At 42.9% G+C, this 14,452-nt stretch overlaps 2 protein-coding genes across 2 annotated transcripts; one reads left to right on the plus strand and one right to left on the minus strand.

Moving 5' to 3' along the window:
* Nucleotides 1-2,692: 2,692 nt before the first annotated feature.
* LOC130047235 (uncharacterized protein F54H12.2-like) lies at nt 2,693-4,096 on the plus strand. The gene has a single exon (XM_056141847.1). It carries the CDS (start codon nt 2,693-2,695, stop codon nt 4,094-4,096), a length of 1,404 nt encoding a protein of 467 aa, XP_055997822.1.
* A 2,294-nt stretch (nt 4,097-6,390) lies between these two features.
* Nucleotides 6,391-7,182, minus strand: LOC130047236 (uncharacterized). The gene has a single exon (XM_056141848.1). The coding sequence runs from the start codon at nt 7,180-7,182 to the stop codon at nt 6,391-6,393; it is 792 nt and encodes a 263-aa protein (XP_055997823.1).
* Between the last annotated feature and the right edge of the window lie 7,270 nt (nt 7,183-14,452).

Here is a 14,452-nt window from a genome sequence, read left to right on the forward strand (position 1 = left end):
CCTCTGTTTAACCATCATTATCACCTCGGTCGTCATGTTAGCCATACGCGATCCCAATCGCGATTTTTGGATGGTGACCTTAAGTTCTCTCGTAGGCTACGTCATGCCTAGTCCACAAATGACGTTAGCGAGCCCGAGTATAAAACAGGAACGATCTTCTTCAGATTCACCAGTTCACCATGGCTAACACACAGTACGCATGGAAACAAGAGGGGAAGAAAACAGCATGGTTTGCGGATAAGCAGATGTGTTTGATGCATTGTAAACAACACAAAACGTCCACGCATCCTGTGTACTTGTACAAACGTATACTGATTCCTGATGGTTGGGTGCCATTTATCAGAAAGACTAAATATCAAGAGTTTCGCTGGAAAGTCAAAGCCTTCTGGGGATTGATGGGACGACAAGACGAATCCGATTGGACCTTAAATGATAGTCCTTGGTACGACAACGTGAAAGCTTGTCTCCACCATTTTAAAGACATGATCAATGGAGGTTATGATGTAGCCGATTGCTGGGGAACCCGACACTATCTGATGATGCGACGACGCTTAGTCCCGAGACGAACACTAGAGTTGGAAGACTCTTTTCTACAATCGTTGACTTGCGGTGGTGGCCGCGATCAAGAAGAATGAATTGAATTGAATGTATTGTCATGTTGTATGTTGTTTCAAATAAAAAATTGTGAAAAAACAAAACGGTGTTGTGTATAAATAGAGAAGGAAACAGAGACAGGGTCTCATTTAAGACATCATGGCTGGAGGAGAAGGGTTTTACATGACTCTGTTGAGTGATGGGTCGATGGAATCGTTTCCGACGAATACGACTGCTCAATTTAAAACGTTATTGCCACACACCATGGACTTAACGGATGGAGAATGGGAAGTCGGATTGACCGAAATGATGTACTCGGCCAACTTACAAAACGTATCGGATAGCGAGGCTTATGTGGACGTTCTCATTCCAGATCCGTATACGAAACATGTCCAAGATCCCAACACTTATAAATGGGAAAGATTTAAGACAGAGAATATGGGCAAAGTCACGATGGCCAGGTGTGAGGTGGTGGTCCCCTGGCATCTGACACCATGGTCCCATCTCTTTGAGGGAGGGGATAGTTTATTTCCCTTCGATATCATTCGCATTCACTTCCGACCCGGAGCTTATACACAACCTTTGGCGTTAATCAATGAAATCCACGCAGCCTTAAGGAGAACCCTGTGGAAAGTATGGAGCGAGTTAGGGAATCCTAACGACGAGGGGAACAACCAGATCTTAGTGTATCACCCCGAGTACGATCATGTCGAGTATCAGTTTAATGGGAGATCACTGAGAACCACCCCCATGTGCATTCGTTTCCCTACGCCCTTAGCGTACAAGCTAGGTCTGGATAGTGACAAAATGATCCTGGGCGATGAAACCATGACGAAATGGATCAACGTGAATTACTTGGGGAACACGACCATGGATGTCTACGACAATCTGAAAGCCATGTATGTGTATTGTGACATTGTGGATCCTCAAGTGGTGGGCACCAACAAATTGAAATTATTGAGAGTCGTCCCCTGTACGGGTCAATACGACGATCGACAACAAGCCCGTTGGGAACCGATTCGAGCCGAATATTTGAAACTGAGTAAGAAATATTTCGATACCATTGAGGTACACATCATGAATTCTTTAGGGCGTCCTATGGGCTTTTTAAATGGGCGCTCCTTAGTCAAACTTCATTTCCGCAAAGTGTATTGAAAGATGAAGTACCATCGAGGAGTCAGACGCCAGAAAGGACACGGAATCTGGTTTCTCATTCCATGGATTGCCAATGCCATTGTGGGTCAAGGGGGGCAAGGAAAGAAGAGAAAGAGACGGCGTAAAAAGTATAAAAAGCGGGTGTAACCCCTAACGAAGTTCATTTACATCAAGATGCACTACCATAAAGGTTTAATACGGCAGCAGGGTCACGGGCTTGGAGCCCTGTTGGGAATAGCTAGCAAAGTGGCGGGTCCCCTGATCAGCGGATTATTAGGTGGAGCCCCCGCACAACAGCAACAACAACAGCGTCCTGTCTATCAAGAGAGATATTATGATTACGACCGCCCTTATCGCTCTTATCAGAGGAGACGACGTAGAATCCATCCAACAGAAGAATATGATCCAGAATCTGAAAAGCAGAAGGGAAAAGGATTTTTCACCGATTTACTCAAATCGGGGGCTAAAAGTGCCTTAAAGGCTGCTGCTAAAACAGGGATGGATGTGTTAGATAATAAACGATCCCTCAAAGACGCTCTCAAGACACACGGTGCCCAAGCCCTGAAAGAGACAGCAGGGTATGCCCGTAGGCGAAGGTCTCGAAAAGCCCCATCCAAACGAGGAAGAAAAGCGCGCACAGGAATACTCAGGAAGCCTGGAACCACGACCCTCAAAAGAAAACAGGCGGGAAAACAGGTGGGAATACAGGAAGGAAAAGGATTTGTTAAAAGAAAACAACGTATCTTAGCTCGGGGAGGGCCTCATAAGAGACCTAGGAAGCAACCTAGGAAGCGATCTAGGAAGGGAGGTAGGAAGCTAGTGAAAAGGGGTAAGCCAAAACGCTCTCTGGATATTTTCGACTGAGAACCCTATAAAAAGGGGGTGAGAAGGACACCAGAACACATTTGATGCCAGTTCACGCTGAGTAACACATCGTTCCAATATGATGCACCGAGAATCTTGCGCTTGTGGCACCAACAGTTTAGAACTGTTTAAAGTGCCCCCGACCAACGTCACTTTAGAAGATTCGAAATGGATGGAATATTACCCCATTTCCAGTACCCTCAACTCGGATACGGCTCCGATTGAATTTGAAATCAAAGGACAAGGAGATGAATATCTGGATTTATCCCAAACTTATCTCCAGATGGTATGTAAATTCACGAAAGCCAATGGAACGAATCTCGCAGGAGGCAATTCGACCTCGACCCCCGTGAATAACATTCTCCATTCCTTGTTCAGTGAAATCGATGTCAGTCTCAATGGAAAAGTCATTACCCCGGGGACGGATACTTATCCCTACAAAGCGTATATGGAGAAATTGTTGTCTTATGCACCCAAGACTCTGGAAACCCAGATGAGAGCCTGTAGCTTGTGGGAAAAAGATACGGCAGGACATATGGATGAGGTCAAATTAGAAGCTCTGGCTCAAACTCCTGTGGAATTTGCAGTAGTGAATAACAAAGTCAACATCGCGGCCGTCATCCCGACTCCCGACTATCCGGATGATTCCAAGAATGTAGGGTTGAGAAAACGTCACGAGAAGATTACAGACAGTAAGGAGATCGTGTTGATGGATCGATTACATCTGGATTTGTTTGAGCAAGAGAAATGTCTCCCTAATGGCTTGGATGTCCGTCTCAGATTCAATCGCGCTCGACCCCAGTTCTACATGATGACCGATGCCGGGAGTAGTGGGAAAGTGGTCATTCAAAGTATGATCTTGTGGGTGAGGAAAGTCAAACCTGTGCCGAGTATCATTAATCTCATCAATCAGCAACTGAGTACTCAAACGGCGAAATATCCATTGAGACGAGTGGAAGTGAAAACCTTCACCATTCCTAGTGGCACCCAATCTAAAATCACCGATCATCTGTTTCAAGGACAGATGCCTAAACTGATCGTGTTGGGCTTTGTGGACAATGCGGCTTTTAATGGGGATAATACCAGAAACCCCTTTCATTTCCAAAATGAGAAAGTCAAGAAATTAGAAATCAGTATCAATGTAGAAATGATGGAAACCCGACCTTTGGAACCTAATTTCACCGACGATCAGTACCTGAGATCGTATTTGAGTCTGTACAAAGGCTTGGGAAAATTAGGCCAGGACTGGGCTCCGGACATTACCCTGGAAGAGTATAAAAACGGTTACACCCTCTGGTGTGTGGATTTCACGAAAGATCAAGAAGCCCAGACGGATAAATTTCATCTCATACAGACTGGGAACTTGAGAGTGGAAGTGCAATTTGCCGCCAACGTGGCCAGGACCTTAAACTGTGTGGTGTATGCCGTGTTCGACAATCTGCTAGAAATCAACAAACAACGAGAAGTCAGTATCGATTACTAAGAGAGATGGATACTCAGCAATTGAGAGATGTTTTACAACGAGATTTAGGACCGGCGTTTGCAGGTGTGTATCCTCGAGATGTCATACCTGAGCTGTTACCTCATCACAAAGCCATCGTGGTGAATACAGACCCTCACGATCGCCCTGGAGCGCATTGGGTCTGTTTGTATTTGAGTAGCCCTACCGTCGAATATTTTGATTCTTACGGATTACCTCCCAGCCATAAAGACATCCAAGACTTTATTCAACGCCACGGAGAGACTTGGATTCATAACACCCATTGTTATCAAGATTTGAATACGGATGTCTGTGGACAATACTGTGTGTATTTTTTTACATCAACGCCATCGACATAGAAGCACCGTACAAGAATGGTTACTTCCCTGGAAAGGCACGGCCTTACAACGCGATCGTTTTGTGGCTGATTGGTTTAAAGAGACCTTCCGAAAACCGAGAACCCATCAAGGACAAACTTGTCAATGTCAAAGACTGAATGTATTGTAAACTATGTTATTGTATTGTTATTGTTCATAGTTGGAGTTTAATAAAACGTTGGAAAAAATCTTGTGAGGTTTTTTTTTTTTTTTCCTTGTCATTGTAATCAACCATGTCTTTTCAAAAAGAATGGGTAGCCCTGAAAAGGGCTGTTTTCTTTCTCTCTCTCTGTTCTTGGTCTTTTCTCTTCTTCTTCTCTCTTCTCTTCTCCTTCTCTTCTTCTCTTCTCTGTCCCCCCTCACTGTGTGTTCTTCTTCTTCTTCCTCTTTCTTCTCTTCTTTTTCTGCTCCTCCGGGGGTTGCTCGTGGTCAAACACAAAAACAGGCAACCCGTGTTTATTAAAAAACAATCTCCCCGGAGGCCGCTGCACCACTTCCAACTCTGCGTTCCAGTTTTCCTCTGGCGGGGGCAGATCCTGGCTCATGGGCGGTGGGGGAAGAGCCTCCCGTGAGGCCGGCGGGGCAATCTCTTGGTCCCAATCCTCCTCCCATTTGAAACAATAATCATTCACTGTAGGGTCTGGTCCTACTCTGCGGCTCATATCTACTTCTCTGGTTCCTTTAAAAAATCGGAATGCCAGATTTTGACGTTGCGCTCGTTTAAAAAGGCGATAACGCGGACGTCCTTGAAAACATCCCCTACCTCAGTCAAAGATGGGTGACGTCATGTTGATGACTCATCAAAAAACACTATATAAATAGGTCACTTGTTACCATTTTTCTCAATCATGTCGTTTGAACGGTACGTACACGATGAGAAAGATGTACTAGTGTGTGGGTATTGCCGAGGACATTGGAGAACTTGTGGCTGTTTTCATTATAAAAAAGAAAACATCATGGCCAAACATAAGTGGATAGAGAGCTTGGCAGAGCTGAATTATTGTCCCTTTGTCTATAAATGTTGTAGTCACACTAGAGAACCCTGGCTAAAGTGTAAGTGTCCGCAACATTGTACCATCACCCCTGAAGAAGAAATAGCGCATAAGGACTGTACCTGTGAGATCTGTCAGGAGTTTAGACAGCGCTGGACTCAGAGAAAGTTTTATCCCCAGCTGTTTCAACATTGTCCTTACAGTCAAGAACCCTGGTCAACGTGTACCTGTGAGACCTGTCAACCAGCATGTCGGTGACGGATCTACGAGGAGATGTATTATCTCTACCTTGGGTGGATGCTATTGTACAACAATGTAACTGTTTAACGGTGAAACCTCATGGATTAAGTCAACGTATTGCCGACCGATTTCCTTGGGCTAATCTGTATGCGACCCGACAACCTTTAGGACGGAGAAATTTAGCTATAGAAGCGGATCGAGGAATACCGGGTACTGTGTGTATTATGCCTCATTCTACTCATCCTGATGTGATCTGTTTGTTAGCGCAATGGGATTACGGGAGAGGCACTCAACGCTTACCCCTGTATGCCGATACCCCCGAACAACGTGAACTTTGGTTTCAACAATGTTTACAGGAATTAGGCACTTTGTCTTACCAGACTTTAGCGTTTCCTTATCGTATTGGATGTGGATTAGCCGGAGGCAATTGGACTCATTATAGACAATGGATTTGTGACTTTGCTTATCAGTATCATAAACATGTTTACATTGTCAAGAAAATGTAACTTTATTATAGCTTTATTCTAGCTATTACTTGTAAAAAACTTTATTCTCCCTACTATGTGACTTGTGTTAATAAAACTTTTTTTAAAAAAACTTGTGTGTTTCTTGATTTTTGCAATAAAAAGTGTCTTTTCAAAAAAAGTTGGTGGCCCTGAAAAGGGCCGTTTGGTCCTAAGACCGACTTTCAATGCCTGGTTCCGGTAAACCGGCATAACGGGCACCGTCCCCGGGTGCGTCGCCGCTCCTCTAACTGTTCCACGCACGAGCAGCAAGCTGGGCGCTGCCCACATCCCCTACACGTGATACCGGAGTGTACCCTGTCTTGCCAGCAGACAGGGCACTTAAACCAGATAGGAACCGCCCTATCTGCCCAGCCAGGGACAGTCATAGGGTGGTTCCTCGGGGGATGACTTGCCACCGGTGCGTGGGTTGGTCTCGGTGGCGGAGTCCTCCCTGCAAACCGGATGGTAGGTGGTGGGGGTCTTGCAGGGGCTGCTGGTCTCGGTGGTGATGGTGGTGACGTGTCTGCCACCAACAGCGACGGACTCTGGGCTGGGCTGGGAGGTGGTGCGGGGGACGGTGACCTCGGTGAGTACTCCACCGGTGACGCTGGTGAGTCGCTCATCGGCACCGGGCTGTATTCCACCGGTGCCGATGGGATCGCTGGTGGTGGTGTTGTAGGCGTCACCGGGGAGTAAGGTGGTGGTGGTGAGGGTGGCTGTGGGGCCCGTCGGCGCGGTCTCGTAGCCGTGGACATCCGAGCGGTGCGGCGGCGTCCCCTCCCTTCATACTCTGCCCGCACCCGGCAGATGATCTCACGGACCCCACTCTGGTCGAAAGGGGAGAAGGTGCTCAGGTCGTTCTCAGAACGCACGACCCAATTCTCCCCTACCCGTTCCTCAGCCACCACTAAGAGCCGGTACCGAAAGCCAGGCAGGGTCTGAAAGTTGTAGAGCGGGTCTCTTCTTGCAGCCATTCTTCTTTCTTCTATAAAATAATGAAAAGCTGTGCTGGATCACCAGTGAAGCGAACTGGCGAGCGCACCGGTATATATCAGGAAAGCGCGGACCTCCTCGAAAACATCCCTCGCTTCGGAGACGAAGCCAAGATGGTGGCCGTCAAAATGGCGGATTTGTGCTTTCGAGTAGAGAGTTTTTTCTCATTGTCTTCTTCTAGACATTCGATATCTGTGCATGGTAGATTTAATCTGATAGATTCTGGGGCGCGGAATGCGTTAAACTTATTTTTATTTTGCTACGTCGCATAGTTTTCAAAGAAACAGAGGTTAAAGAGGTCGAGTCGAGGTTCAATGTTTCTTCACCACCTCTTTAAAAATTTATTTCTCGACCATGTACATCCCTAAAAACATCTCATAAGGTCTATTCGATAGAAAACACCTTATTTGATTCGATTTTCACTCTACCTTTAGGATTTTCTGGATTCCTCAACAAATAAACCCTTCTCTGAGAGAGTCAACCAAACACAGCTTTCGTGTAAACAATTTTATTCATGTCACATATTTCAAATACATAACTCCCACACACAACACCAATTCACATGTCTTTTTAAAATAGGGTCCAACATTTTTTCCATTTCTCGAATCCTGCGTTGAAATCGATATCGATCAGCGGCTACAGTCATCCAGATACTTGTCCGGTCTTCTTCGGGTAACAGATACACTTCATTATGATCCAGATTAAAAGTTACACATTTTCTTGTATTTTGTTGTACATGTGATGAAGATACCGCCCTCGAAGGGTGTCGATCACGCCACTGATGTGCGGCTTTGTTCTCTTTAATTCCTCGGCTACTAAATGAATCAACACTAATGCCTCGGTGTTGATACGGTTCTCGATCAAATGTCTGCATATCCACCAATATTCGTCTAAAGTGATTGGAAATAATACCGCACGAAGATAGGATTTCAATTTTTGAAAATCTGGCAAGTTTTCTATTTCCTCAATACACTGTAGGACAAATGTTTTTTCGATGTTATCCCCAGCAGTCATGATTTCATAAATGAAATGAATTAAGTTCTTCACACTTTATGTATACTTCTCGAAGCCAGTCCTTGGTGATACTTTCAATCTCGGCGGTTTTTTCAGGCATGCGTTTCTTGAATTCCTCCCCCACAACATAAATTAACATCAATCCCGCATCGTTATAGAGATTGATGTACACCCGGTTCCGTAGATCTGTATATTGGTCCAGAGTCAATGGAAACACTCCCCCTATCAGAAAATTTTTAGCGAATTGAAACACCGTATCGTCTTGCATTTTCTCGATCCATTCTAATGCATGGTTATGCGCTTTTTCTGCGATGTTGTCACTTTCAGCCATGGTTTGTAAATGACTAAAATGAATACAAGTATCCGCTTTTTCTACGATGTGGTCACTGCTGGCCATCCTCCAGGAATAAAGGAAAAGAAAAACGGTTAGGTTTTTTTATACACCTTTTCCAGCCAGTGATCGGTAATCGCTACAATCACCCCAGTCTTCTCAGGTTCCCGTCGTCTAAATTCTTGCTCCATGGTATAAATCATGATCAATCCAGACTCTCTGTTCAGGTTGTCGGCTATATGCTTGCAAACGCTGGAATATTCATATAAGGTCATAGGAAATTCCCAAAAGATCAACAACTTCATGGCGAATTTATATCTCAACGGCTGTTTTTCTTTCCAGTCCTTGATACACTGTAATGCAGCGCTACGAGCGTTGTTCACCGATTCTTTGTAGTCCTTGAAATACTGTAATACAGCGGTAAGAACGTTGTTGTCCCATTCAGCCATGATGATCAAAATGAAAAAAAAATTCCAAAACGTTCTTGTTTTATAACAGGGCAGCCATTCCTTTCATACGAATCAGTTCCACGAATCCTTTTTGTAGACAATCGTGTAAGATCCGATCAATGTCACTCATCTGGTCTGGAAGGTTCTGTTTCAATTCCTCAGCATACAAATAAATCATGAGTAAACGTCCCGTATTGGTATTCTCCGCTAATGAATCAGCAATCCGTTGAAAACTATGTACATTTCTGACCTCCGGTGACATCTGTTGTACAAATTGACGAGCATTTTGAATGAGAGGGTCATGTAAGGCCACGTTCATACATTGTAGTACATAGCTATATCCATTCATTCTCGTAGTAGCACTGCCGCCCATAGTGAATAACGAACGTTCAGAAAACACCTGTATTTATAGGTAAAGGTTATGCATCACGTGATCAAACACCTGCACCGCGTGATCAAGCACCTGTATGTCAGCTGGTTTTCTACAGTCATTCTTGTCTGACCTTCAGTCATGGATACACGAAGAGTTTTAAGAGCGAGACGCCGCCGCCAGGGAATACAACAAGTGGAGAATTTAACCATAGTAGAAGATTATGTAGACGAGATGGAGATCTGGGACAATTTAGTACAGAGATGTCGCCATCGATTACGCTGGGGCCGATCTAAAAATTGGTGTTTTGACTATGTATTGCGGTCACATGAAACAGTGGAGGAAATTTGGCTGCGTTTAAGTGACATGTACCTGAAAAATTCCCCCCTCATACAGTACATGATTTACCAGTTTTACACGTTATTGAACGGCACTCAAAAAGTATCGGGATTTATTCGACTGGAGAAACCACGTCACCGAAGAAGTGTATGGGTATTGTTTTGGGATGCAGACTGGATGTGGGAAACCGTCGAAGAGATACGTTTCCCCGGGAGAAGAGCTCGACAATTAGTACATCACATTATATCCGAAGATCATGACTTACACGTGTATATAGAAGAACCTGCGTATGAAGCCGGCCATTTTTAAAAATAAAAACTTCATGCACAGCCCTTTTTAGGGCTACTTTAAACACCAATATAAGTTCCATTCCACTAAAGTCAATGTGTACCAATGTGCACTAGCACGCGCTGGTCGCGAGAAACCGGCTTTTCAAGTTCAATTAGTGCACTAGCACGCGCTGGTCGCGCGATGTTCTAAATGAAACCGGTTTTTCCAGAAAAAGATGGTGCAACCACGTGCTCCCCACGTGCCCCCCACGAGACAGAATAGTCTAGACATTTTGCTGGCTATAAAAGCGGAGCCCCAGTGTCAGTCCTCATTCGATCTTCAATCACCTTCCAGAAGACATGGCTCAGAAACAACTAGAATTTGTGGACAAAGCTCAGAAGAAAATAGATCAGCTGGTACAGAAGGAGATGGGACCACAGAAAGACTACATTGAACTGAAGAAAGCTAAGAGTGACGATCAGAAGACTGAACTGGGGAAGACCTCGAACTTCTTGCTCACGTCGTCTCCAGACTACATTGCTCGAAAAGTGAAGATGGCCCAGACCTCGAACCAGACCACGAGCTTCAATCTCACGCCTTCAGACTACGTTGCTCAACAAGAGAAGATGGGTCAGACCTCGGATTACCTCCCTAGCCAGAATCCGACAGACCCGGGATTAGGCTTCTATTTTCCCGATTCACAGGACGCTACGGGACTGGAACTGGGCCTCTACAACGCTCAGAATGACCCTCCGACCATGAACAAAGAAGACTTTGCGATCATTACCACGACACTAGACGGGATCGTTAACCGCATTAATGTGCTGAGTAATGAGATTGGAAATCATACCACAGTCCTACTGAAGAAGATGGAAGAGCTGACTTCTAAAAAACCTAGGAAGGAATACACTCCAGATTACGCTGCTAACCCGTGCTACACGTGTGGAGAAACAGGACATTGGGCGCCGGATTGCCCACAGAAAACAGATTATCCGCAGACCAGTAAGAAATCGAGGTCAGCAGATTCTCAACAGACCAGCAAGAAAACCAAACAAAAGGATCCTTGCTACAAATGCGGAAAAATAGGACACTGGATTAGTGAGTGTCCAGAAGAACAACTGGAGATAGATGCGATGATTGGGCCCGTACCTGGCTCAAAACCCCCTGTGAAGAGAGAATACAAACCGTTAGAGATGTGGAATCCGCCCGCACCTACTGAAGAACCGCCAAAAAAGAAGAAGAAGAAACTCAGCAGAAAGTAATGGACTGTGCTTGAACTGTTATGCTTATTGAACTGTTTTTATGGTTATTGAACTGTTTTGCATTGTTCTATGCTTGTACCATTGTTCTTTAATAAACATGTCAACTTAAAACCTTGTGTTATTCTTTAGATTTAATACACAGGAATACATAGAAATACATAGGATTTCACTGGATTTCACTGGATTTTATACCGATTTTCAGAAAAATAGCTCCAGGAACTCACCCCTTTCCAGGAACTCAAAGCGAAAGTAGCGCATAATAGAGCTAAAATTAGACCAGCGGCAATAGGCCAACCTATTAACCGGACACCCGGCCTACAACCCCTGCTGGGGTCCGCAAGTTGACCCCGTCCTAGATATTAAACCACTCATCGACCCCCGACACCGCTTGACCAATCAAAAACGCCCTTGCTTGACCTCATTTGCATAAAAAGTGCACTCAGTTGAACTCCCTATCGGGAGGGCTTATACTACTCACTTTCTTGGATAACCGGACGAATAGTGCGCGATGACCATGCTTGGCGGGAAGGGGAAAATATCGAAACGGTCACCTGATAAAAACTTTACTTTTCATTGGGGTAATTGAAAAATCACGCAATAACCACAGGTCACATGACAGAAACTACATTTCTAATTGGTCATGATACAAGTAAATTAAAAAATCACGCAATAACCACTTGTCACATGACAGATAGTATATTTCTAATTGGTCATGATACAAGTAAGTTATTGAATATTTATTTCGGTGTATCTTGATTTATTTGGACGAAGGGCAGATATTCGTGCTTCGCTCTCGTCACCGCCCTTCGTCCAAATAAATCAAGATACACCGAAATAAATATACAATAACTATTACATTATATACAATATGTAACAGCATTCTTGGGGAAGTAAGTGGTCAAATATCGTGTAATAGTAATATCACCTACATGTATATGCATGACCTCTTATAATCAACTTATTCTTCAAACAAGAGCATGTGTGCATCTATCTATCTCTCTGTATAAAGCACGGAAATAACAATAAACTCTGAAACAAACATATCTGTCCCAAGTGAAGAATAAGAAATATATAGCACAGAAAATTTCATAAATTTTACATATTTATTTGGATACCCACTTTCGCCCCAACACAATATATACATATGTGCATGTAGATAGATACATTTTTTATATTTTTAGATAGACAGATTTTTAAATCGAGGCAACCTACTGACAAACAAGTTGATGGTACAGGGGTTTCTATAATCTTGATTGAAGTCAGCATTTCACAAATTCTGTGGCGGAAAACATCAAAACAATCAATTAATCAATGGTCGTTAAAACGATTTAGTTCGTCAATACAACCTATCGTTGGGTCAAATGCTGTCTGACGTGTTTCAAACCGATTGTTAAACCGTTCTTGTCACACTGATTTTGACTACGGATAACTCTGTTTACCTGATCAGGATATGGGGCTCACGGCGGGTGTGACCTGTCAACAGGGGATTCTTACTCCTCCTAGGCACTTGATCCCACCTCTGGTGTGTCCAGGGGTCCGTGTTTCCCCAATTATCTATTTTGTATTGCTTGTAGGAGTTACGAGATTGATCACTGTTGGTTATCTTCACCTTTCATGTATGCGAGTACGCGAGTGGATCTAACATCTAATTATGTTCCCCAAACAAAGTTTGGGAACATATTGTTTTTACTCTGTTTCTTATTATGTTCCCCAAACGAAGTTTGGGAACATATTGGTTTTACTCTGTTTCTTATTATTATTATTATTATGTTCCCCAATCAAAGTTTGGGAACATATTGGTTTTACTCTGTTTCTTATTATTATGTTCCCCAAACAAAGTTTGGGAACATATTGGTTTTACTCTGTTTCTTATTATTATTATTATTATTATTATTCTTTCTTTATTCTTGTCACCCTTTTTTGTCCACGAGTGTTCTCAGAAACTACTGAAGGGATCAAGATGAAACCTTTTTAGGATGATAGAATACTCTATGTAGATGTGCGGAACGAACGTCATTTTGTCTGAAAATGCATGCATGTGCATGCACGTGCATTGGATTTTTTGTTTACAAACTTTGGAATGCGTCTAACTTTTTTATTTTTCAATGAAATCGTATAATATTTATATTGCAGGTATAACTTGAGACCCTTAACCGTTTGGCATCGTCAAAATTTCAATTCTGCACGCGCATGCACGTGTGCTTCAATTTGATTGGATAATACAAAACCGTTTATAACTTTCAGGTAAATTAAGACAATTTAATGATATTTACAGGATTGGTAAAGATTATAAATATATACAAATTTGTGTAATAAAAATTGCAAACGCGCATGCGCACGCAAGTGTATTGTCTTTTGAAGTTTCAATTCTTTTAATGACCATAACTTTTTTGTTTTTGGTCAAAATCTTTTCAAACTTGTATTGTATATGTATCTTGATATTCTTAAGAAAAGTGTATAGTCATAATTACCATCCGGCACGTGCATGCACGTGTGCTAAATTCTGATTGGACGATTTTCAAATCGCCATAACTTTCTTATAAATGATGGAAACAATATGAAATTTATACTGTAAGTATATCTATCAAATGTCTATTGAATGACATCAACATTGATGCTGAGTCATACTCACGTGCCCGTGTATGCACGTGCATAGCTTTTCTTTCATTTTTCGGGTACTAAAATGGTCATAACTATTGAATTAAAAACTGAAATGAATTCAAATTTACCCTGAGGATCTATGATATGAATGTCTATGAAATGGTGTCAACAAATTTTCCAATATCAAAGTCGTGTGCGCGTGAATGCGCGTGCATTGTGATTTTTGACGTCTAAATTTAAGTATTCGTCTATAACATTTTGAGATTGCAATGAATAGGTTTAAAAATTAGGTTGCAGGTATATTTTGGGCCTCTCAATTTATTAATAGTCTCAAAATCACTTCCCTGCACGCGGATGCACGTGCGTTTAATTCTGATTGGACGATTTTGAAATCCCAATAACTTTCTTATGAGTGAAGCAATCGATACCAAATTCATATAGTAAGTATATTGTTCAAATGTCTATTGAATAGCATCAACAAAATTGCTGTGTGGTACTCACGCGCACATGTATGCACGTGCATTGATTTCGGTCTTTGTAGTTTTGAGTTGCCGTTAATTTCTCGTTTTTCATTGAACAGTTGTGAAACTTCTCTTGTACTCATATAGTAAGACT

Source organism: Ostrea edulis, chromosome 6 (assembly GCF_947568905.1).
Source record: "Ostrea edulis chromosome 6, xbOstEdul1.1, whole genome shotgun sequence".
Taxonomy (NCBI): Eukaryota; Metazoa; Mollusca; class Bivalvia; order Ostreida; family Ostreidae; genus Ostrea; species Ostrea edulis.